Source organism: Nothobranchius furzeri, chromosome 12 (assembly GCF_043380555.1).
Source record: "Nothobranchius furzeri strain GRZ-AD chromosome 12, NfurGRZ-RIMD1, whole genome shotgun sequence".
Lineage (NCBI taxonomy): Eukaryota > Metazoa > Chordata > Actinopteri > Cyprinodontiformes > Nothobranchiidae > Nothobranchius > Nothobranchius furzeri.
The window spans coordinates 7,649,718-7,674,503 of record NC_091752.1 but is presented as its reverse complement, the minus strand read 5'-3'; the positions used below and the strand labels follow the sequence as shown (position 1 = coordinate 7,674,503).

The 24,786-nt window shown below is 43.1% G+C and overlaps 3 protein-coding genes across 9 annotated transcripts in view; 1 reads left to right on the top strand and 2 right to left on the bottom strand.

Annotated features, from left to right (window-relative positions):
• Window positions 1-1,488, top strand: part of xpo1b (exportin 1 (CRM1 homolog, yeast) b) — a 39,617-nt gene extending 38,129 nt beyond the window's left edge. For all 5 annotated transcript variants that reach the window (XM_015944090.3, XM_015944088.3, XM_015944089.3 and 2 more), the window contains exons 22-25: window positions 68-202; window positions 278-437; window positions 514-610; window positions 713-1,488. In XM_015944090.3, coding sequence (XP_015799576.1) covers window positions 68-202; window positions 278-437; window positions 514-610; window positions 713-859 — 539 coding nt within the window. In that variant the 3' untranslated portion in view covers window positions 860-1,488. The remainder of the gene's footprint in view (window positions 1-67; window positions 203-277; window positions 438-513; window positions 611-712) is intronic.
• A 3,013-nt stretch (window positions 1,489-4,501) lies between these two features.
• Window positions 4,502-19,937, bottom strand: sanbr (SANT and BTB domain regulator of CSR). 3 transcript variants are annotated; one of them, XM_054749929.2, is made up of 22 exons: window positions 19,800-19,937; window positions 19,118-19,276; window positions 18,846-18,993; window positions 18,628-18,724; window positions 18,281-18,519; window positions 18,143-18,201; window positions 15,493-15,653; window positions 13,812-13,898; window positions 13,603-13,713; window positions 13,290-13,413; window positions 13,049-13,201; window positions 9,229-9,368; window positions 9,054-9,147; window positions 8,950-8,982; window positions 8,774-8,873; window positions 5,858-5,943; window positions 5,606-5,634; window positions 5,389-5,462; window positions 5,208-5,282; window positions 4,999-5,087; window positions 4,797-4,879; window positions 4,502-4,686 (listed from the first exon to the last, which is right to left on the bottom strand). In XM_054749929.2, the coding sequence occupies exons 2-22, from the start codon at window positions 19,265-19,267 to the stop codon at window positions 4,650-4,652; spliced, it is 2,169 nt and encodes a 722-aa protein (XP_054605904.2). In that variant the 5' UTR covers window positions 19,268-19,276; window positions 19,800-19,937; the 3' UTR covers window positions 4,502-4,649. The 3 variants fall into 3 exon arrangements, with proteins under 3 accessions (XP_054605904.2, XP_054605903.2, XP_015799577.3); XM_054749928.2 differs by lacking the exon at window positions 19,800-19,937 and adding an exon at window positions 19,590-19,730; XM_015944091.3 differs by lacking the exons at window positions 5,208-5,282; window positions 19,800-19,937 and adding an exon at window positions 19,590-19,730.
• A 1,569-nt stretch (window positions 19,938-21,506) lies between these two features.
• pex13 (peroxisomal biogenesis factor 13) lies at window positions 21,507-24,361 on the bottom strand. The gene is made up of 4 exons (XM_015944093.3): window positions 24,185-24,361; window positions 22,871-23,583; window positions 22,515-22,637; window positions 21,507-22,077 (listed from the first exon to the last, which is right to left on the bottom strand). The coding sequence occupies exons 1-4, from the start codon at window positions 24,256-24,258 to the stop codon at window positions 21,740-21,742; spliced, it is 1,248 nt and encodes a 415-aa protein (XP_015799579.3). The 5' UTR covers window positions 24,259-24,361; the 3' UTR covers window positions 21,507-21,739.
• Between the last annotated feature and the right edge of the window lie 425 nt (window positions 24,362-24,786).

The window sequence follows — 24,786 nt, the reverse complement described above, 5'->3', positions numbered from 1 at the left end:
GGTCTTCAGAGGAGGGATCATGGGGAATACGTGGGGCGCTAAAGTCGGACTGTTTGTGTTCTTCCAGGTCTGCAGATCCTCTACACGATGCTGCAGAACGTTGCTCAGGAGGAAACGGCAGCTCAGAGCTTCTACCAGACATATTTCTGTGACATCCTGCAGCACATCTTCTCCGTGGTCACAGACACATCACACACGGCCGGTGAGCCCAGAGAAATTAGTCCCTCTCCGATGTGTTACTAGACAAATTAAAGAGACGTTCCTGTCTGCCCTGCAGGCCTCACGATGCATGCGTCCATCTTGGCCTACATGTTCAACCTGGTGGAGGAAGGGAAGATCACGGTGTCCCTGAATCCTGCAACGTCCACCACCAACCAGGTGTTCATCCAGGAGTACGTGGCCAACCTGCTGAAGACTGCTTTCCCCCACCTACAGGAGTGAGTAGAAACACTAGAGTGTGTGTGTGTACTCATGTTTGTTATTTATATAAGTGTGTGTTCCTGTGTGTGTTAGTGCTCAGGTGAAGGTGTTTGTAACGGGCCTGTTCAGTTTAAACCAGGACATTCCTGCCTTCAAGGAGCACCTGAGGGACTTCCTTGTGCAAATAAAGGCAAGTCTTTAAAACCACCATCTACACACACACACACACACACACACACACACACACACACACCTGTTGCTACTGCATTCCAACTCCTCCTCTCCCCTTTAGGAGTTTGCAGGTGAGGACACCTCTGACCTGTTCCTGGAGGAGAGAGAGGCAGCACTCCGTCAGGCTCAGGAAGAGAAACACAAAATCCAGATGTCCGTGCCGGGAATCCTCAACCCGCATGAGATCCCAGAGGAGATGTGTGACTGAGCTGCAGGATCTAGAACCTTCATCCCAACAGAACCCAGGAGAGGCACTTGCTAGGGTGGGAAGGTGCTCGCCCCCTGCAGAGCGGGGGTGTCCCGTCTTCACTCTGTAAATGATGACTGTCACTCTGTGGCCCTTTTTACATAATCTACGTTTTGTATGGAGACTTTTTGTGCATTAATTTTCCACAGCTGTTAATCTACAGTATCGTCTGTCTGTCTCTGTCTGTCACAGACCTGCATGATAAAGTTGTGACAGTTTGAACAAGTCCACCATCTTGTTTTAGTTCAGTTTCCTTCAGACTTCCTGCCTTTCTTCATGGTGTTTATATATAAATGAATTCCACAGTCCTCTAGAGCGCCACGTGCCGCTTGCTTGCCCTGCTGCATTGTGGGAGAATGTGAATCTAACGGGAAATGAATGAAGACTGAAAGATGCTGCTTCTGGTTTCAGCATCTGTTGCCCATAAGCTCAGCGTCACCTCAGACTGCAGTCAGCGGTTTTCTGTAGAGGAGCAAAACTGAATATGTGCATATCATCCCAACTGTATAGCATCTTGATACCATGGGAACTTTTAAAAAAAAATGATTCTATTGTTTCTTTTTGTTGTGGGTTGTTTGTGCTGTCGCTTAGTCGAATGAGCGTTTTGTTTTCCTCTAAGAGGATTGTTGCTCATTTGTGAGCCTCCATTACTGAGACGTTTTACTGAAGGGGCAGAAGTATTTATGGGTTCTCGGTTGGTTGCATCTTTTAAGTTTATTTCGAAGGCCTTCAGGATTTTCAACTGTACTAATTTAAGTAGTTTAACCATCAAGTAGTGCTTAAAGACAGACACTACCTTATTAGAGCAAACAGAAAAATAATTATGGGTTTACATTTGATTTTGTATTTTTGCAAATTTTTTTTGTACCCGTTTGTCCAGAGACCGAGTAAATTGCCAACGAGTTTTAATTAAGCAAGAATGTATAAATCTAAATAGGTACCCAATCTGATGCCTAATTTTCCTTCTCAAGGTGTTACTTTGTTGTGAACTTTTTGAATTGAATAAAGTTGAGGTTTTTTAACCAAGTCTGAACTCTGCGTTCATAATTTCACTTTTTACCGGCACAGGGTGTCGCGGCTCTCGCCATCGGGAGTATTTCAGATGCACAGCGACTATGAAAGAATTCCGCGAGATGCGATTTCACTAAATAAAAACTGCACCATTTCCAGGGACTAGAAGTGAGCTACACGACTACCACTGACTGCTCTGCAATGTTGTTTTCTCTCCACAAATGATAAAAGCCTGGAGGCGTTCTGTGAGGTGGAGTTGCTAATGCTAACGGGTAGCATGAAGATTTCAATCAGAAATAATCACTTTTACAAATGTTTTTTTAAGAGATGAGCAAGTACACCACTATCTATCTGTTCAACCAACTAAATTATCAATCTGTACTCGGAATGGGCGTGGCTTAACCGGAAGTGGGTGTGGTTTAAATCAATATATTATTTTAAGTCTGAAATTGATATGGATTGACCAGAAGTTTATGTGTGTGGTTTATTTGAAAACTATTTACAGAGCAGCCTCAGAATAGATTAAATATTTTTGATCACAATAGTAAAGGAACTATTGCAGAACAAGTGTTTCATTAAATCATTACATTAATGTTTAAGTGCATGGATTAATGCATCTGAACTCATGCAGTAGGAACTAGGAAATATGAAATGCTAGAACCAGACAACTTTATATTTTTTAATTTTAATTTGATTAAACTGATTTTTTTCTTAACGTTCTTGGCATTTTCCCACACAAAGTTAAACAAAACAATGTTGATTGAGGTGTGTGTGTGTGTGAGAGAGAGATAGAGAGGGAGTTAAAAAAAAATAAAAAACCCGACCGGAGCAGAGGTAGTGACTGATGCAGCACGTCAGCTCTGTCTTGTCAAATGCACCAAGTAAGTTACGAAAAAAGTAACTTTAAATATTCAACCGAAAAAGAGGCGAGCTGAAGAAAACCTAGGGACTACTGAGGAAACGTGAGCAACAGTGAAGCAATCACAGCGAGATCCGTTACTGTCTGTGTGTGTGCGTGGATGAGCCGGACCGCTGCTCCCGGCCGGCTGCAGTTTTGTGTGGAGGGAGGGGCGGGTGCTCTATGTGACTGGCCAATCACAGAGCGTGAAGACAGTCAGTTACCCAATGAGGATTTTCCTTCAGCACGATTAAAGATATTAACGAGTTTAACTCGTTTCATGCTCGTATTCGTCAAAAATGCAGTATCCATACCGGATACTCGTCTGAAACGATTATCCGGCTCATCCCTAGTTTTTTTGGTGTTCCACACATTTAAGCTTCACTGACGTAACTCAATGCTTCCAGATCCAGTGGAAAGCCGAGAGGAGCCTAGCAAATAAACTCCCATTTACATTTTACCTCAAGTCTCTCCTCAATTAGTTACTGACAGCAGCATTAACATTTCTTTCCATTGTGGTTCTTTATACATTTTCTCCTAAACTATCTCAAAGCTGACCGACTCCGGCAGTAGCCTCCAGATCGTGGTTGACGCTCTTAACTTTAGTTGGGCTGTAACTGGACCTCCTTCATGACCTACATCTCCAGATTTAGCTTCGTCTACTGTAAAGGAGTAGAGGAAAAGCCTGACACACTGAACCATCCGAGTCCTGTGTAAGCTGTGAGGAATCCTAAAAGGAAGAGGCTGATTAACACCCGAGTTTCCTCATAGCCTCATTCTTCAGACGAGAACATCCAAACCGAGGACGAGAAGCTCTACACACAGTACTGGTACCATCACCTGCTGCAGCTTTATAGCTGGGGTTGGCAAGTTGTCATTCAACTAGGGCAAAGTTGAGACTTGGAACCCAATAACCCCTTCAAAGTTTTCCGCTGCCTCCTAGTGGGCAAAGAAGAGAAGCAACACTTGGCTTTTTGGTTTTAACGACCGTTTCTGTTTTATTAGTGATGGTCTCACCCACAGAGGACAGACGGGAGTGATCGTATCCGGTCCAGAACCGCCTTTGGTTCTGAGATAAACAAGCTGAACTCATAATCATTCAGGACCTTTTCCAGACTAACGCCGACACAAAGATGGAGGACAGGAAGAGAATCAGATGTCTAAGAGTCAAAGAACATTTTTCTCCTTATTCCTATTTTTTTTAATCAAAATTTAACTTTCTATTCCTGACTTTCAGTTTCTTTTCCAACCAGAACTAAAGTTTTTACTTTTATTTGGAATAAACGGTGGGCAAAAGTAAGAGAAAGCTGAATTTTAACTTTAGCTTGTTAAAAAAACTTTGACATGATTTAATTTGATTTTTCTCTAAACACATTATTTTTCCTGAAAACTCCAGTTTCATATCGTTACTCGTCTTTGCACGAGCAAAATAAGTTTCTAAAAACAGCTGTGAATGAATCCGACCTGATTTCTGAATCAGGGTAAGGGTGTTGTTTTTAACTTATAGCTATGATCCCAAAGATGAGTGAAAGTATGAAGCCCACTTCAGGACTGCCTGTTGAAACATTTTACTTAAATTAAACCAAAGGTTTTGTGAGCTGGTTCACGTTAAAATCAGCCAGTTTTATTTGCTCGCCTGACACTTTCTCATATTGTTATCTGTATTAGTCGGGTTCTGTGTGAAGACGCAGCTCACAAACATGCATCAAGCTGAGCGAGGAGTCCACCGGTAGGCGTGAAACCCTGAAGCCTCCGTGAAAACACGACGACTTCTTCATCGCTTCCTTTGATCACCAGGCTTCCCGTTGTCCTCCTGAACGGTTCGGCAGCTCTGCGAGATCCTTATGTTGTTCTGATCTGAGCGTAGCGGGTTTTAGATCTGCAGAACCAGAGAGACGCTCAGATATTCAGTTTACACATGTAGGTATGTGTGTGTGTGTGAGAGAGAGAGAGAGAGAGAGAGAGAGAGAGAGAGAGTGAGTGAAGTACCTGGGTGCTTTCTCTGTACTCTGTCGGACTTGAGAGACGTTCTTAAACTGTGATTCTATTCTGGCATAAATTCTCCCAGCAGGCTATATGAACATGTGCACGCACACACACATGCACGCACACACACACACACACACACACGTAAACATTAGACCTCTAGGAATAAAATGACATCTCATTTTCATTCTGGACAGGTGTGCACCTCTTTAGTGTCCTTGGATTTACTCTGTTCATGATCTCCAAACCTCATCTTGGTCAAGTAGCCGACGATCTCCACCATACGGTGCTGATCTACTCGTACGAACAAAAAGAACAAACAATAAACACAAAACTTAGAGCAGGTGTGGGGAATCCTGGTCCCTTGAGGGCTTTTATCCAGCTTGTTTTAGTTGTGACCCTGCTTCAACTCACCTGATTTTAACCAGCAGGTGATTAACAGGCTTCTGCAGAGACTGGTGAGCTGACGAACAGGTGATTCAGCCATGACTGTTGGAGCAGGGAAACAACTAAAACATGCAGGATACCGGCCCTCGAGGACTAGGCTTCCCCACCTGACTTAGAGGATGTGAGACGTCTAAAGATCCTCCTTTACCTTCTTCTCTTTGAGCGTCCTGGTTGTAGCGCATGGATCTGGAACTGTCCCACTTACTCTTCTGAACGCTTATTCTATAACACACACACACACACACACACACACACACACACACACACACACACACACACACACACACACACACACACACACGTGTTATCAAGGGTGGCTGACAGCACAGGTGTGTGTGTATGAGTTCATATTCAGGTGAGCTTACGTGAACGGTGTGTTGTCTCTGCTCTGTGACTGAGGATGAAGTGAAATAAGGAAATAAGGTCAGGTTAGGATAAAACAATATAATGCTTTTCAAAATTCTATTTTTCTAAAAGATAGAAAACAAGCTGATTAAACTCTCAAAATGATAATAAAAAAATAATCCCGAAAGAAATGTTCTGCTGAGAACGTCAGCAGAACATTAGCTTGAGATTATTTACAAGTGGAGACAAAACTAAAGTCTGTAGAAACAAACCTTCTCAGATTTTTCTTTTTGGAGCAGGTTCGGAGAGGACAGCTGTTTCTTCAGAGGTCTGTGGGCCTTCTTGGCCTTCTTACCAGCTGGAAACAGAAAAACCAACATGTTTGAGGCCATCAAGCGCCCTCTGCTGGCAGGAGAGAGGCAGTGAAACCATCAGATCTTTGGATCTCTGTGTCATTGCGGTAAACCCTCCCCCTTAAAATAAATAAACAAATAACATCTTATTGGAAAAATAAAAACTGATGGCACCATAAATGAGAAAAATTAAGCTAAATTATATTAAAGAAAATCAAAACCAGACAAATAAAAATTTATTTGGACATTTTTTAAAAGGTCATTTTTAAAAATCCATCCATCCATCCGCTCATCCAGAGTCAGGTCGCGGGGGCAGTAGCCTAAGTCGAGAGGCCCAGACTTCCCTCTCCCCAGCCACTTGGGCCAGCTCCTCCGGGGAAATCCCAAGGCGTTCCCTGGCCAGGTGAGAGACATAGTCCCTCCACCGTGTCCTGGGTCTACCTTTAGGTCTCCTCCCGGTTGGACGTGCCCGGAAAACCTCACCAGGGAGGCATCCAGGAGGCATCCTGACCAGATGCCCGAGCCACCTCAACTGGTGGAATTTTTAAAATTTTAATTTAATTTGAAAATTTTAAATAAGAGAACAAGAGTAAAAAAAATTGTTTTTAATGTAAACAAATTTAAAATTAAGAGTAAAAAAACCTACAAAATTATTAAATTAGAGTAGAAAATAAACTATATAAAAATTTTATTCTAATACATTTTAAAAATCTACTTTAAAAAATATTGTGGGAGCTTTACTAGAATCGCCTTCAAATAAATATGTTGTATCTTTCTTAAAAAAATTCACCCTGGTTCAGTAGTTTCTGTACCAAACCACTTTTTGATTTGGATTTATTTACATTTTGTTTGGGAATACATTTTTAATTCTGACCTTGAACTGTTCAGGCGTTAGGGTGAAAGGGTTAGTGTTAGGGTAAGCACAACTGGAGGAATAAACCAGTCTCTAGAGAACTTCCAACATAAATCAGCATCTTTAAGCAGCTAATTGTGAAAAAGCACAAATGAATTAGTCGATTAAAGCCTTGAAGTACCTCATGACCGACAAGCTAACAGCTAGTCTAAATGCAGCCATAACCAGGAAGTATCAACAGCCCCTTCCCAGTGATATTTACACTCAATTAGGGCTGAAAAGAATCATCAAATGATTCAATTAATTGAATTCCTTGATCCATTTTTCACTTATTTGAAGCTTCAGTAAATGCTCCACAGTCTGAACACATTTCACTACGTGGTCATCTAGGTGTTGTGGAAGAAAACAGATAAAACCAGCAAAGACACAAACCAAAAGGCAGAATCGGTCCAGCGTTTGGGATCAAGAAGAAGAAGAAACAATCTTTTCTATAGCGGCTCTCAAGATAAAAATCACAAGGCGCTAAACAAAAACAAAACATTTTAAATATTAAAAAATATTTAGAAAATGTTTAAAAATATATTTAAAATAAGCAAAAATAGATCATTGTGAAAAATGTAAAGAAAGAAGAGAGAGTTAATAGGAAAGAGGGAAATCAGTGGATCCTGAGGAAGGTGAAGAAGGTCATACAAAAGCCAGCTTGAACAGGTGAGTTTAAAGGAGACCACTGAGTCCACTGATCTCAGGCTCAGGGGGAGAGAGTTCCAGAGTCTGGGGGCTACAGCAGCAAATGATCTGTCACCTTTGACCTTTAGCCTGGTGTGCTGCACAACCAGTAGGCTTTGATCACTGGACCTCAGGGACCTGCTGGGGGTGTAGGAACTGAGAAGATCAATGTAAGATGGTGCTTGTCCATGTAAGGCCCTATAGACCAGAACCAGGATCTTGAAATGAACCCTGAAGCTGACTGGCAGCCAGTGAAGCTGGAGGAGAAGCGGGGTGATGTGGGTGTGTTTGGAGGACTTGGTCAGAAGCCGAGCACAGGCGTTCTGAACCACCTGTAGACGGTTCAGGGAGGTTCTGCTCAGACACGTGAAAAGAGAGTTACAGTAGTCTAAGCGTGAGGAGATGAAGGTGTGGAGAACTGTTTCAAGTTCAGAGCGAGACAGAATGGGACTCAGCAATGTTCCTGAGATGGAAGAAGGAAGAGCAAACAAGAGAACTGACATGAGAATCCAGGGTGAGAGCTGGGTCAAAGGTCACGCCAACATTCCTGATAGACAAGAGCAAAACTACGAGTAGAATTGTTAATGCTAAGCTAGCGGGAAGCATTCTCACGAGCAACTGTGTTTCAGAAAAAACGTGATGGTTGTGAACGACTAAACTATCAGCGGAAGAAAATTCTGCAATTATGTTTCCAGTAGAAATTAAATGTTGATGAAATAAATACATTCTACTGATTATATGTGAATATATTTAGATGAATGATATTAATACAAACCTAAAATGTGACTGGAAAGTCAAATTTTGTTGCATAAAATATTTATTTATATTTAGAACTATAAATATCGGCGGGGAAGGAGGGAACATCATCATTTTAATAGATAGCATTGAGCCGTCTATAATTCAGTTGTTTTATTTTCATATTTTTAGCAGCAGACCACAATCTCGTTTCACTTGAAACGTCGTCAGATAGAATACTCGACTGATCGATGGAGGATTCGATAGAATATTCGAATACTAAAATATTCGATAGCTGCAGTCTTAGACTCGATCATATCCATCTACCGCTAAACTGACGGCTGAGGAAAGGTTTATATGACAACATTGTAGATGTTGTGAAGTGTTCAGAACCAGGCTAGCCTTTAGCACATCAGTCCTGAAGGACGTTAATCTCTATTTCTCTGAACAAAGGCCGTTCAGGCAGCCATCTACCACCAGTGGAGAAACACGTGTGGCTCATCTGTAATCTGAGTCTTTACCTTGTTTCTTTGACTGCTCTTCTTCATCCCCAACTTCATCCTCTGTGACCTCTGACCCTGTGGTGTACTCGTCATCCTCTGACACCAGCGACTGCTGCCTCTGGAAGAGTTTAGGTTAAAAATGGATAACCCACAGAACAATCAGCAGTTTAATCTTGACGAAGGTGATGTCCTACCAGCTGAAGACTCCAGTTCTTCAGAAGGGAAAACTGGGAAAACAGGGAAAGAGTTCAACCTTCAAGTCAACCCAGCAGCCGGGAAGAAGCGGCGAGACACTTACGGTGCTGCCGTCTCCTCTCAGAGGTCCGAGGAGGGTCGGTTCCAACATAATGTCCCAGTTCTGAGCCTTTTCTGCACCCAACACCGTTTCCTCTCTACGGACACACGGACATGGCATCACCGCAAGAAAAACTCAGAAATAAAAGAAGACACATCCTCCCGACAGCAACACTCACCCCTCCACAGCAGGCACGTTAGACAAACACACCACGTCTCTGTGAAGCTGCAGGTCATTAAGGACCTTGGTTTGATCCGAGGTGTCGTCACCTCTGACCTCAGGGAGGACGCTCACGATGTGGTCTCGCATCCTACAGCCCTGAACAAATCACACCGGATCAGGACTGACTTTTGGGTTCATGAAACATTTTATCAGCCTAAAATATTAAACTTTCACTGCATTTGTGACAAAAAACTTCTTTTAACGTTTCTTCAGTAGACGTTAAGATTTAAGATTCTTGCTAAATCCAGAATGGCTGCTGGGTTGTTTTTAAGATTTGTTCATTTAAGATGCATTAAAACCTTAAATCTTTGTGTTCTGATTTATGGACTATCTGGTGCACAAGCTCCCAAAGCTGCAGGGCCAAGAGGGAAAACTCTAATGAGCTTTGAAAAAGGTCACCAGGCATATGAGCCTTATTCCAGGATGATTCAGAGCCCGGCTAATAGGCTTTAGAACGTCTGAAGAGAGGGATCTGTAACGGGGTCTGGGTTTGGGTCTGAGTATTTGTTACCTTGGTGGATCACCGTGGCTGCGGTGTAGGCACGGTGATCCTTCCCAGCCACCATCTCATCTGCTGAAATTGCCACACATGTGCACTTTGCAGTTTACAACCAAAACTTTCTTAAAGGGACTTTACGGAGTTTTGAATTTTTATGCTCGCGACTGCCCCCTCAGGGCAAAAGTGTAACGGCAGCTTCAATAGTAGGCTCGTGCACGAGGCGCACATGCTGTACGTGCACACTCCTTAACAAAAATACAGCTGAGACAGTCCCGTGTTTGTGTGTGTGGCCCGGAGGACAGAGGACAGCTAATTAATTAAATAATTTGCTTCTGTACCTTTCTCTTCAGCACAGCCGACAAAGGTTTATGATGGGTCAGTCCTCCTGCATGCTCAGATCATTCCCTTCCCTTGCTTGAAAAATTGTTCCAAAATGAAAGTTGAACCCACATCTTTTTTATCTGTGAATTCAATGCCGTTCGGCGAGTCTCAAATAAAAATGTGGGCATCTTACTGTAAAAAAATATACCATTAATGTCAAATATAAACTCTATATAAATTACATTCACATCAAGAATCGAACACCGATCTTCTGCACGAGAGACCGACGTCTAACTAGGTGAGCTATAGACCCAGTGACATCTTTTGTATCTAACATTTATATTCTTGATGACAGCTGAAACAACATTCAAAGAACGGTTCGGAGCGAAAATGGCTATTTTGTTGCTAATTTGCTGGAAATATCTAGAAGAAAGTAGCGAAGGGTCCTCAGAAATGTAGCTAGGTTCATCACTAGGCGTTAGGAACAGCGACAAAGTCGCTGAGTTGGCACTACCTCTCTCTCTGCTGCTAAAGCTACGGATAGCAAATGCTACGGGCGATGCCTGAGCGTGAACGCGCATGAAGCAGCCTGCTCGACCCGAGCATCTCTCTTTTTCTGTGATTTTACAGAAAAACAGGCAATCACAGTAAAAATGCCAGGGCTCATTCTACAGGACCAGGGCATTGCAGGAGAATGTATGAAGAAGACATTTATTATTTCTATACATGTTTTGGCTGTCAAACTTCCATAATGCCCCTTTAAAGCTGAAATAATAGCTGAAGGGGGAGACGGCAGCACTCAGGACATCCATCAGCCCTCAAAGAAGACAAAGTCAGCAGTATGGGCATATTTTGGATATTCGAAGAATGCTGAGGAACACTTGATAGAAAACGGGCCTGGATCTGGATCTGGATGTGGGTCTGGATCTGGATCTGGGTCTGGGCCTGGATCTGGATGTGGGTCTGGATCTGGATCTGGGTCGTTTGAACGGCCAGTATGAACTCAACCCTTAAGGTAAGCTCAGGGTTTGGTGCTTCATCCGACACTTTTTCATTTACATAAATCTGATCCAGACGCTGCTGCCAGCCACGAGATCAGATTTTTGCATCTCTTCTAACATAAAAAGCCGTCAAGCATCAAACATCTTCTTGTTCCAGATGTTCTCAGCAGAACATCTGGGGCCTCATTTATCAACCGTACTTACGCACAGATTTGTGCGTATTTCGTGCGTAGGCACGAATTTGCGCATAGTGTGGGATTTACCAACTTGTACTTGTGCGTAGGAATGTTCGTAAATGTAAGAAAATCTGAACCCATGCGTACGAACAGCGTCTAGTGGTAGAACGAGGAACCGCAGCTCTGAATGTCCCAGTCATCCATGTTCCTCATGCACAAATCTATATTTACCCAATAAATAACTATTTAGGTGGAGAAAACAGCTGTGTCTCATTATCGGAGCTAAAGCCTATAAAAGACACCCGTGCCTGACGGGAATCGAACATTATGTCATAGCTGATTTGTGTTCCATTTTTGGTTCTTTTTAAAACACAGGAAAGGTTTTTCTTTACCTTGCTGACGAACGTTTCGTTTGTTGACTGCAAAACATCCTCAGAGCTGACGCAGATGGTGGCGTCACTTCCTACTCCGTTTATCCGCGGGCAGCAGAGGACATTGTCGCCCTCTGCTGCCCGCTCTCCGCTCTCTGATCATCGGGTTAGGATAGGGTTACTATCTGGTAGGGTTCCTCTACCATTTATCAGATTTGTTTTTTTTATTTATTCCCGACGGGAACCTCGCCTCAGTCCCGACTGCGTTTATAACCTCTACAACTCTCTTTTGCGCTGGCAGCCAGTGTTTCGATCTCGCCATCAATGAAGTTTTTTAATTTTCTTCAGAAAAATAAACAGGAAATCCCCTCACGTGCTAAAGATGTAGCGCGACCAAATATGGTTAACTGAGGGCGTCTCTGTATGTAATGACGGTGAACGGACACAAGCACCTGGGCACGCACAGGTGGGATTTATCATCAGACGATTGCGAAGGAACGTGCGCATGAGAGGCCACCGCAATAAAAATATAAATATAGAAATGTTCGTAGGAACGTTTTGATAAATTGAGGCCCGTGGCTCTCAGACTACAGATCTGGTTCCAGAAACAGGAAGTAGAGCTTTATGTTCTCAGGCTCCTCTCTGGACACCATCTGTGAGACAGACACCCTGTCTAGTTAGGGTTATCCTACCAGCCACGGTTTGGGAACTCTTCTATTCCAATAACCCCAGCCCCCAAGAATTCTAACCAATCCAATCAGCACTGAGCAGCGTACGCCACACACCGCAATGCCGAGTTTCTCATAAAAATGCATCTGAAGTGGTCTGAAGCTGTTCTAAATGACTTGGACAAGTGTTTAAAACCACAACAAGCAGCAGCGCTAAACGCCTTTCTTCTAAAGAAGATGTTTTCACCTTTTTTCTGATTGGTCATTGGCTAGTCCCGCCCCTCGTGTGCCTCTCTGCCTGTGAGTAACCAGACTAGTTCTCTGTGCAGACAAGACTAGGTTATCAAGCTCATCCCTTTAGTTATGCTGCTATTGGCTCAGACTGCAGGAGGACATCTCATTCTGCTGGTTTTACTCTCCCAAGTTTGTAATTACAGTACTGATTGGTCCAACCCAACCGTGTTTGTCTCCGTCTCTTTCCATTTCTCGCAGATCCTCGTCGGTCCAGAGACGGCCGCCCATCCTGGTTCTGCTGAAGGTTTCTTCCTGTTTTTGAAGGAGTTTTCCTTCCCACTGTCGCCCACCATGTCGTGCTAGCTCAGGTTGAAGAGTCTATGCTTTTTTTTTTTCCTCATTTAAGGCAAACTGGAAGCTGAACTGGATCATAAACATCAACCTTTGGCCTACAGAGGTATCGTGATCCCAGGATCTGTGGGTCAAAGCCGTGCATGAGGACTCACCTTTGGTATCCCAGTGGGATCGAAGCGGAGAACCCTCTGGTTGCAACAGGGATGAACTCCGGCACCACCCCAGCCTTTCTCTGCACCCATGCCTGGGTACAGCACACCGTCCGGATGGTACCTGCAGCAGGTCAGCTCTGCACACACAAACACCTGCAAACACACACACACATGCTTTATTTACACACATACCCACACATTTATGATCTTTTCTCATCTGATGCCGTTTCCAGAGTCGAACCTGCTGGCACCTGGAGCAGGTGAGGTGGTTGATGGTACCCCAGATCCTCCAGTAAACCAGAACCCAGGACTTCAGCTCCTCGTAGAGGCTTGTGATGTATTCATGCACATCCCAGCTTTTCTGTCTGCAAACAAACACGCAATCAGTTCATGAAGAAGGCGTGGCTAATCTGAGCTCAGTTTGTAACTAAAACATTATTTTATGACAACTGTGAATTTGAGGGGAAAAGGAGCACGTGTCCGTTTTACAGCTGAAGTTAATTAAACAGGACACGATTGTGTTTTTTTGTCTCGCCTAACAGCCGCTGTGGTACCTGGTGTGTGTAAAGATGACTTCTCCTTGAGCATCGATGCTGATTTTCCCAGGAACACAAGAGATTTTCCTCTCCGTGTCTCTGGTCAGGAGTTTAAGGCACAGACCACACCTGGATTAGCAAAAATATCAAATGAACCAAAATGTTTACATTTTCAGAAATCCCTCATGGTGTAAGGTCAACGACAGCCAACACAGAGCAGAACTAACCGGTACAGGGTTGAGGCATTCCCTGGTGAATCTTTGTTCTTGTAGTTCGGATCAAAAAGATGCTCGATTTTCTTTTTAAACAGTTTGCTTGTGGAAAGAAAAAACACGATCAAAGGAAAAGTCAAACACCAATAATATCCCGTTAAGCCCGTCCCACTTAGACAAGGTCCTGAAGGACAGACTACACAGCTGTAAAGGACTACAGGAAGAAGACAGAAGGGCCAGGTTTGAAATTCACCACCTACAGCAAACAAACAGGATTTTGTTTAAAATCAAACTTATTCTTATTTTAACAGATCCGCAGTGGTCTCTAGAACGAATGATTACCCTGTAAGTTGTTCTCTGGGCGAAAAACCTCAGATGCACCCGTTTAGGTACAAGAGAAAGTAGCTTCAGACGACCGGATCTGGAGTCTTACTTCCTGACATGTGGATGTCTCTCCTCTGATTGGCTAACAGCAACACGACTCTACCGCTGACTCTGTCTGCTCTGCAACGTTGATGTTTTATCTCCACAAATAACACAAGCCTGGAGGAGTTCTGCTGTGTGGTGGAGTTGCTGATGCTAACGGTTAGCTTCTACAAGCAGAGATGTACTCTGCTGTTTCCTGGACGCTAAAGCAACAACAGCCTTCCCCGTCTTGAGTCAAGATGGGTGAGTCCATGAATGTTAAAGCTGCTGTCCAGAGTTTTCTCCTTTCAGGAATTATGTACGATTTTCAGAAATCCATAAACGTGATTGTTTTATGTTCTGTGATATAATGTAGGCAATGTGGTTTTTTTGGTACGCCCACCCCCTGTCCCGTAGAGCTCCATGCAATATGAACTAAGCGCCAGTCAGCACTAACCAATAGCGTTATCTGCTCACATACAGATGCCAATCACAGAGCGTGCTCGAATGTTTAAGGACGTACCTTGGTTTAAAGTAAGTTAACATATAAATATAAAAAACACAACATAACGTGTGCATAATAATTGTAAAACAATGCGTTTTAGCTTGGTTTTGTTGGCTAGAGGAGCATGTGTAGGAGACTATTCTCAGGTTCATCCTGCATGAAACACTCAGAGTGACCCATTAGAAACTGAAATAATCATTAAAATGTTTTTTCAGTGAACTTGCTCTTTAAGAAATGAGCTAATCCATCATCTGTAAGATTAATTTTCAATCAAGCCTTTAAATGGCAGGTTACAATAATTTAGTTCCTGTGTCTTACTGAAGCATGCACTAAAAAAAAACAACACTAAGCTAATAAAATAATAAGAAATACAGATGCTAATAATTTTCCTATATCTTCAAGGAACATCCAACTAAACAAACTCTTGTTTGTACATCCAAACATTCGTCACAGCTTTTTTCTACTTTTAAGGCAGCACCGTCTGTTTTCTTGTATTGTGGAACTAAATGATAAAGCAGAGGATAAAGTCTAATTAGTTGTCTATGTGTGTTATAAACTAATGTCTGAATGCATTTTTGTGTTGATATTACATTATTATCACCTTGATTTCTTATCTGGCTCTAAACAGGTGAACTCTCTCACCTGCTGATGTAGCTAACCCATGTTTAGTCCCACAGACTACGTAGACATCTGGGATCTAGAATGCCAGGGACTGCTCTGCTGACTCCAAATAAAAATGGCTGCTGATGGTGCATCCTCTGCTTTCATCACCTTCCTTCTTCTTACCTCTTGAACTTGTCCTTTTTGTCGCGGATGTCGTGGGCCTCGTTGTGGTTAAAGAGTTCGGCGATCTGCGATGCCAGGTTGTTGTTGATGCAGTTCATGTTGCAGGGAGTCGCCACGATGGAGCTCATGTGTTTGTGACAGTAATGGATGCACTCCTCCACCTGGTTGTGGATGAAAACAGATTTTTATTCTTATAAAAATGTTTTATTGGTGGAGTAAATCTCAGGAACTCTACCAAAGCTTTGCATTCAGAGTCTTTTCGGAGCTATAATTTTGCATTTTACAGGTTATAAAGATAACCTGAACTGTAAAACATAAACAAAATATTCTAGACGTCTTTCATTTATGCATGAATAACTTAAGTTCTGTGCACAGACACTGTTATTTATTTCCATCCATCCAGTCGGGCCGTGGGGGCAGCAGCCTAGCCAGAGGACCAGACTTCCCTCTCCCCAGTCACTTGGGCCAGCTCCTCTGGGGGATCCAGTTGAGACACATATGGGCCATTCCCATCTGTACCGGGTCGGCCCGGGCCGGGCAGCGTAGGTTGTTTACATATCTGGGTGGCCTGGTATTTTTCCGGGCCAACCAAGGCTCATTCTCAGCCCTCTTCTCGAGGGGGTCTGCTTCAGGCCGACCAGGGCCAACACACCCACTGCTGACAGCAAATTCACACCTTCCATTAGAGCAAGCCTCTGATTGGTGGGTAGAATCAGCCCACATGGGCTTAAGACAAGGATGTGTGGAATTAACCAGGCCAGGCTGGGGCCGACTGGGGCTACCCGGCCCGGGCCGACCCGGTACAGATGGGAATGGCCCAATAATAGTCCCTCCAACGTGTCCTTTAGGTCTCCTCCAGGGTTGGACGTGCCCGGTAAACCTCACCAGAGAGGCGTCCAGGAGGCATCCTGATCAGATGCCCGAGCCACCTCAACTGGCTCCTCTCAATGTGGAGGAACAGCGGGTCTACTCCGAGCCCCTCCCGGATGACTGAACTTCTCACCCTATCTCTAAGGGAGAGCCCAGCCACTCTGTGGAGAAAACTCATTTCGGCCGTTTGTATCCGTGATCTTGTAATGCATAAAACGAACACAGCTTCAGACGTGATGTCTGGAATATTAACCAAAAAGGTGTCATCTCCGTATGAATGTCGGAATTACGTACAGAATTTGGTGTCGGATCGTAGTTTTAATCGCAGCTGGTCAGGCCGGGATTAGGAATGTAGCTTTGTGATAACGTTGGAAAATAGTATTTCTCTGTCTTCCAGTCACACAAGAGTAAAGTAAAGAGATAGAATGAACACACCCATCTGCAGCTTCGTGCAGACACAGAGTTGGGTGAGAGAGAGGGACAGCGCCCCCGAAGGCAAGCGAATGGGAAGCCCCGCTCCAGTTCAGCAGAACAACTGAGCCAGAAAATAAACACGAAGTGTAAAATGACTTGAATAAGACTGGACTTGGATAGCCTGTGCTTAAATCAATGAATCTGAAATGAATACCATGAGTTATTCAAACATTTCATTTAGACATCTTGTTCATTCATCACATATGATTATTTAACCCATAAGTTGTGAAGCCTTGTACAGGGTATCTGCAGGTTTAAGGGAGCAAAATTTAAGACTTTTTAAGACCTTTTTTAAGGCCTCTTTGACCAAATTTAAGCTATTTTTCTAATTAAATTTAAGCTATAATTTCCAGCTATTGCCTGATTAGCCATCCAGTTACCATTAAACTTGCACTTCCTCACTAGCTTAACCAGCTAATGTGCTCATCTAAAAATAGCCCCCTTTCACAACCGACTGAATGTGTACGGTTCCGCTTACGCCAGCGTCATACTTAAAAACACTAACTAGAAATTCACGAACATTTTTGGGTCTTTGGTCATTTAAGACCTGTGGAAACTGGATTTAAGGATTATTTGTCATTTTTAAGGATTTTTAAGGCCTTAAATTTGGAAAAGCAAATTTAAGACTTTTTAAGACTTTTTAAGGACCCGCGGATACCCTGCTTGTAGGATTCATGTGGATTCGCTTTTATCCAGAGTGAGGAATCCAGCAGTCTGACTTTTAGCAGAGAGATAAGGCCTTTGCGGGAGACCCTGGCAGTTTGTGTCTGCGTTGAAGAACATTAAGTGAGCAAAAGGTTGATTTGTGCGTCTGGATCCTCCAGCTGGCGTAACCACGACTTTGCAGCTGTGGCGTGCGTGAAAGGTTACCGTGTCAATTCGATGGTGAAAACTGACCCTTTTATTCACTACAATCTCGTTCTTTCGGTCACGACCCAAAGCTCGTGGCCATAGGTGAGGGTAGGAACATAGATAGACCGGTAAATCGAGAGCTTCGCCTTCTGACTCAGCTCTCTCTTCACCACGACAGACCGGTATAACACCAGCATCGCTGCAGACGCAGCACCAATCCTCCTGTCGATCTCACGCTCCAGCTTTCCCTCACTGGTGAACAAGACCCCGAGATACTTAAACTCCTCCGCTTGGGGCAGGACCTCATCCCTGACCTGGAGAAGGCGTTCTACCCTTTTACAATTCAAGACCATGGTCTCAGATTTAGAGGAGCTGATTCTCATTCCAGTTAGTCCCTGTTATTCATTTATCGATCAATTCTCCAGAAAACACAAGACGCAACCTCAGAACTTACCAACATATCCATCTTCAGGAACTCAGAGGAGATAAGGATTGAGATCACATTGCTTGGCTCTGCAAACAAAAGAACACGACATTTAGCGAATTAATCAAACGTAAAATGTAATCGTTACATTTTATTTCTCAGATTTACCCAGCCGGGGTTTGTCCTTGTTCCCCTCTCCTGCTGTGTTCCTTCTGACATAATTCATGAGCCAATCGAAGATCTGCACATCACAGTGAACAGAGATGTCCACCTCCTCCCATCGCTGCTGGTCCAAGGACAAATATTCAGCAAAGTAACGCATCTCCTTGACTAGAAGGTCTCTGGGGCATGTGAAATCCTGCTTCAGGTTCTTGGTCTCATCACAAACGTGGATCACGATGTTGGGGCTGCAGAACAGGGTTCAGTAATGACACCTCAGACGTTCGTTAGGAGGACTAAGCTTTACAAAGCAGATTTCTGACATTTAACGGGTTGGTGCAGATCTCCTGACTCACTCTCGTGGCTTTGGAGGTTTGTTGTCCTCTTCTGCTGAGAGTCGTTTCTCTTTCTTCTCCACAGAGCCACCTCTGATGTTGGGAACCGACTTGAAGCCTGCGTGAACACACAGCAGATTTATAAACACAACCTACAATAAAAACCACAGCTACTAAACTGCTCCTAAAGCCACGACTGAATTTTCTGAGATTTGAGAACAAAAGCAGCACAAACTGACCCACGACTTTACAGCTGCTCTTGACCACGGCTGAGTCCTGCAGCGGGCTTTCTGATGGGGACGTCCTTGCTTCTGTCAGCTCATTAAACTGATAATCCACACGTGGAAAAGCTCTCATACTCTGCAGCTCCGCAAATCGACAGGCACACTGTAAAACCACATTAGACTCAGTCAACTGGTTTCTGTTGCTAGTGGTGCTAAACCATGAAGCAGGAGATGAACTTGATGGGATAACTAGTGAGACGATGGATGATGGAGGGGACTGCAGTTACCTCTTTTGGAGTGAAGCCCGGTAACAGCTGGGCTACGTTGTCCCAGTTTATGGGCTGGGCCGTCCCCCATAGAGAGCCCAGAACCATGTCCAGAACCAGGACGTTGTTGTCACACGGAAAGTTGTTGTTGTCCAAAGAGAAATGACTCATCTCTACAGACTGAGACCAAAAAAAAAAAAAAAAAAAAAATGCATCAAATCTACAACAATGTATATTGACCCTAAAAATGTTTGACTTTGTGTGTGTTAACTGATTGTTTGATGTTTTTTTATGATTGATAAAGATTGATTGGTTAAAGATTTGAGTGTCTACCAAATAAACAACCAACACAGAAACTCATCTGAGCAGTGATGCTACTGCAGGAATAATCTCAGTGCTTTTATAAAAAATAAAATAAATAAATGAGATTATTTCAACAACACACATTTAAATCGTCTAGATTAAGGCATTATGTTAAAATAATGTTCCTAACCGTTGTCTAGTACAGTCAAAGATGCTGGATCTTCATGCCATGGCGTGATGCTGATGCTGCGGTCTGCTTCTACCGGCTAAAAGGCTAGCTACTTTCTGCTGCCTTCAGGTACCCCTCGAAAAAGCTCCGTGACCCTTTTAAAACCACTGGTCACGCGTTTACGCGACATCCCTCAGCTGTAGTGAATTAAAGTTATAAGTAACTTCTTACACAAACTTCTGGCTTGAGAGGTGGGCATGGGGACACTCGGTGGGTAAAAAAGTGTTATCCATCGCAGTTTTCTTAATCAATGTTTTCAAAAAAACTTGATTTTACCTAAAGTAAGTGAATGCACCATTAGCTAGCAGCAGCTAGCATTACCGCAAGTAGTTTTAGCAAAGTTTATTAACCTGGTTGCAAAAGAAAATAGCAACCAGTCAATAAAAACGCAAACGGAGTACTTGTCAGGTTATTGAAATTTCAGCGGTTTATTTCCTTTCAGCTCAGCAGCGTTGCCTCATCTCCGATGTCGCACTGCAGCTCGTTACCGTATCCTGTAATTACTTTTAAAATAAAAGTAAACTTCCGGGTCGGCTTGTTTCTAATTTACATTCACAAACAAGACTCCGAAGATTGTGACTGCCTCACAGTTTAATTAAAATCATTTTTAACCATACCGATGTGGGATCCTCTCTTTACACTTGCTGAAAATCATTTACTTTAAACCGAAATTGAAAATGTAAATGAATGGTGTTTCTTTAAAATTAAAGAGCAAGTCACCCCCAAATCAACTTTTTTTTCCTGATAAACTATATAAATGTGTGTCTAATCGTGCTGCAGACACATGTGGTCAATAGTTTTGCACTTTAGTGCATTTTAGTTACAATTTAAAATTTCTGCCTAAAACTGTCAGTGTTGTGCCGTTGTCAGGTAAAAACTCTGCACTGCATTTGAATTTAAATCTCCCATCGCTATTGGCTAAGAGGTACCCTTAAACATTAGCTGGTACCATATGATGTCACAATGTTGTTGTGAGTCTCTCTGTGTGTGTGTGTATTTGTTAGCGGCTCCGCCTTCTCGGTCTGCTAGGCAACAGCATTTGTTGCATTTTTCAAACAGGAAGTGGGAGTGGAGTAATACTCTGGTAAGGGGTGACTTGCTCTTTAAAGCCCATACTCTACGGGTTATGTAAAATGATGACTAAAGAACACTTCTGAGAGCCAATCAAATAATGTTGCTCCCTTTTTGTCTCACATTTTAAACTTTTGTGATGTGGTTCATTCTAGGCTGTTTTCAGCACATTCATCAGCAGTTGGGCAGTAAAAAAGTGCTTTATAAATAAAAGTTGATGATTACTCTAAACATGAACTTCAAAACTAGCTGATATTACCAAGTGATATTTGTGACACATCAGACTGCGTAAAAGCAGTTTCTATTAAAAGCTGGTGTCGTTTTGTTGCAGCTTATGAAATTTCCTTAACAGCCACAATAGTGCTTTATTTGGCCCAAAGGTTATTATGGTGGATACCAGAAGGCATACCTGTGCTTTAAAATAATTTATTTTTAAAATTTAAAACAGTTTATACTTTGCAGATTTAAAAAAATCTATCCTTTCCCTTATGAATTATATAAAATGTCCCTACATTAACACTGCATAAAAAAAAGAAACTGATAAATCAGAGTAAATAAATCAGACTTTTCAATTACAAATGATGATAAAACATCTGTTTGCTTATAATCTAGGACTTTTTTTTTCCATAAAGAACTTAAGACTTCTAATGTAATTAAGACTTCTAATGTAATAAATAATATCTAATAAATTATTAAAAAACGTACCTGTACAGAAACCACATTTCTGTGTGTTTTAAATCTCCTGTCATGATTGAGTTTGTAAGATTTAGTTACTGTTGTAGTGAAAATATAACAAATAGACAATGCTTAATTTTGAAAATATATTTCCTTTTCCTAAACTAATCAAGTTAAATATTTACATTGAGTGATTGATTAACCGATAAAATTGGGAAAAATTAGACATCTCTGAATGAATCAAAGTCCTTTCGCTTCACTCAACAAACACAGACGCCTAAAGCTCAGACAGATTAAATGAAAAGCTAATCTCAGACGAACTAAAACAGTGTTTGAATAACATTTTTCTCGTTCAGACTCGATCGTCACAGGTCATCCTTCTCCGGGATGTTTATCAATGTGTCGGAGGACATGCTGGAACTGAAAGAGGCTGGCGCTGCTCCATACGCCGACTCAAGCTGCTCTGCAGACGCCGTGGAAAGATCTCGGTTAAAATCTTGAGCTGCAGGCGAGTGCGACTGCGGAGTCGAGGCCGTTGCAGAAGCCGGCGCCATTCCTGGCTGAACCTGAGCAAGCCTCTCCATCTCGGCATGCCTGCGCCCTCTCCTCTTGCCAAGGACTTTCACGTAGTTGGCAGGAACGAGACCTGTGGTCTGACCGTCAACGCTGGCGAGCAACCAGCCACGCACCCGGGGTTGTTGCTCTAAACACGAGGAGGGGAAACAAGTTTTAGTCTCGAAGAAGTTGAGAAAATGTTCTGGACAGTGAACGTCACACTGTCGCAGGATGTCTATGAAAACAGGCTTGTCTGAGACGATGTGTTGAAGCTTTCAGATTATAGCTTTGGAGATAAAAAACAAAACAAAGGCGGATTCTGTTTCTGTGTCAGAGCTTAAAACAGATTAGAAACTCTCCTAAAGTGAAAACTGAAATCATAATTGTTCAATTAAACATCTTCATCAACAAAAATATCATACAACATTCAAAATATGAAATCTCATTTTAAAAGTAACCTGAGTGGACGACACAGAAAGGGATAAAAACCACACGAAGGTAATACTTTTCACATATTTTGAACTACAAATGCCGCTTTTTTAAACCAGTTTAAACTCGAAGACAGGTTATGTTCAAAGCTTCTACCTTTAGGGGCGAGGTTAAGCATATCTCCAGCCTGCAGAGAAAGCTCCTCCTCAGAAGCTGCTGAAAACCCAAACTCAGCTTGGGCCACAACGTGATCGTCCTCCCCGCTGGCCCAGTCAGTAGCTAAACAAACAGAACAATTTCACTGAAAGCAGGTAAAGACAACGGTTAGTGTTGTTGTACAAGCTGTGGAGTCCAAGTTGAACTGATTCTCGCCCGTCTGTCACCACTGAGTCTTTACTAGTCTATTTACTGAGAAGTCTTGTGTCAGAAAACAGCTTTAAACATCAAATAATGAGTTGGAATAAACACAGAAGCAGGTTTGGAGACAGAAGAACATGAAACACAAGCCTTACTGTTTTCTTCACTGGCAGCACTGGAGCTGAGAAGTTTCCAGATGAGGTAGGGGCCGCCGAGGACTACAGCAAAGAACAGGAAGACCGGCCAGGACTTCACACGCTGATCCTCAGCGCCTGCTCCGTTACCTCTAGATGAACTCGTAGCAAGAACATCACTAGTGCTGTCAGCCCACAAGTCCTCAGCATCTGCGTCTGGCCGCCCCCTCCTCAGAAGTCGCTGCAACCATCTGTACAGGTAACGCAATGTTCGGACAAAAGCAAAAGCTGACAGAACTCTAGTGAGGTCAGCACGCAGCCTCGTTAGATGGTTAGCGACATCCAGCACCGCTCGAAAACTGTTGTACACCGCTGAGAAGGTGGCGTCGAGCATCATGCTGACCGAAGAGAAGGCCTGGACGATGCTCTCAATGGACTGGAAGGCACCACGGCTGCTCTCCTCGGCCTGCTGCACAAACCGGCTGGGGACAACGTCCTCTCGGGGGGGGAAGTGTCTGTAGCCCACTGAGTTGAATCCACTACCGTAAGAGTAGGGGCTGTAGCCGCCATAGAAGGAACTCCCATACGGACTGTGCGAAGGCATGAAGGAGTTGTAGGATGGACGATAGGACTGCTGGACAGGCCGGGGGGGCACTGGAGGAGCCATCCTGGTCAGGACAGGAGGACCCACAGAAGTGGAGGCGACTCCTGCAGCGGGCCCAAAGCCGGTAGACCTATTTGGTGAGAAAAACAAGCTAAGATACAGAACAGCTGTTTCCTGTGCGTTTTCAGGAAGAACTAAAACATGCATGACCAGAGTTGTTGAAAAGAAGCTAAAATAATTTCACTCATTCACTGCCAGCCGTTTCCTGATCAGAAAAACCCTTCGCTGCCAGCGTTTTCTCTTTTTAAGTGCTCTGCTTTGGGCTAATGCCAGTTAAGCGTGTAAAATCAGTGGATCAGAGCAGGCGTGTTGATAAAAGGCATTTAAAACCACAAAAGACGGGCAAAAATCTAAAGTTAGAGGACATGTACACTAATGTAAAAAACAGTAAATGCTGTGAGTGGCTTTAACGTTTATTAAAGGCAAAGCAACAAAACGCTGTAACGAAGCTCTAGCTAACTACATTTTGATTAAACGGTTGTCGTAAACAACTTATGAGCTGCTGAAACACAACTAAGTCGTTATTCGAGCTCCGAACAAAAAGGACATTGGTTTTGATTGAACATGTTGTTTATAGTGGCCCTTGATCATTAGCGTTAGCATTTGGCTAACTTACGAGCCAGCTGTGACAGGTAAACACGCGAGAGCGAGCAAGTAACATTATTATTTACCTGTAATTTACTGGCGCACTCATAACTCTTGGAATGTGCCCTTGCCACGGTTTAGGTGGAGGTTGAGAATCCATTGCTAAATATTAGCCCGCAAGGGTAGAAATATAGCAATATTTGCCCTCGTCCCCAAGTTGTCTCTACTGTGGCCTTCTTCTTCGTTGGTGCTAAATTCTTACCTTCTTTAACCCAAGTATGAATCATTGATGCTTTTCTGCCCCCTTGTGGTTTTAATGGTAATAGCCGAGGCTAAAGGCTAAACCTCTGATGTGGTAATTTATTTCGCAGGAAAAATGCACACATTTGTTTAATTTGCCTTTTAAATTCAAAACATTATTGGACTAAACAGAGATTATTCCAGAGGATTACAATTTGTAAATCATTTTCTCTTTCGATCAGCGTTAACGTAACAATCTGTAAGTGGCCAGCAGAGGACGCTACACACAATAACAGAAATGTGAAACTATCTCTCAGCAGCAGGTTAAAGGTAAATATAATAAAATTTAATATCTGTGTGTGTGTGTGTGTGTGTGTGTGTGTGTGTGTGTGTGTGTGTGTGTGTGTGTGTGTGTGTGTGTGTGTGTGTGTGTGTGTGTGTGTGTGTA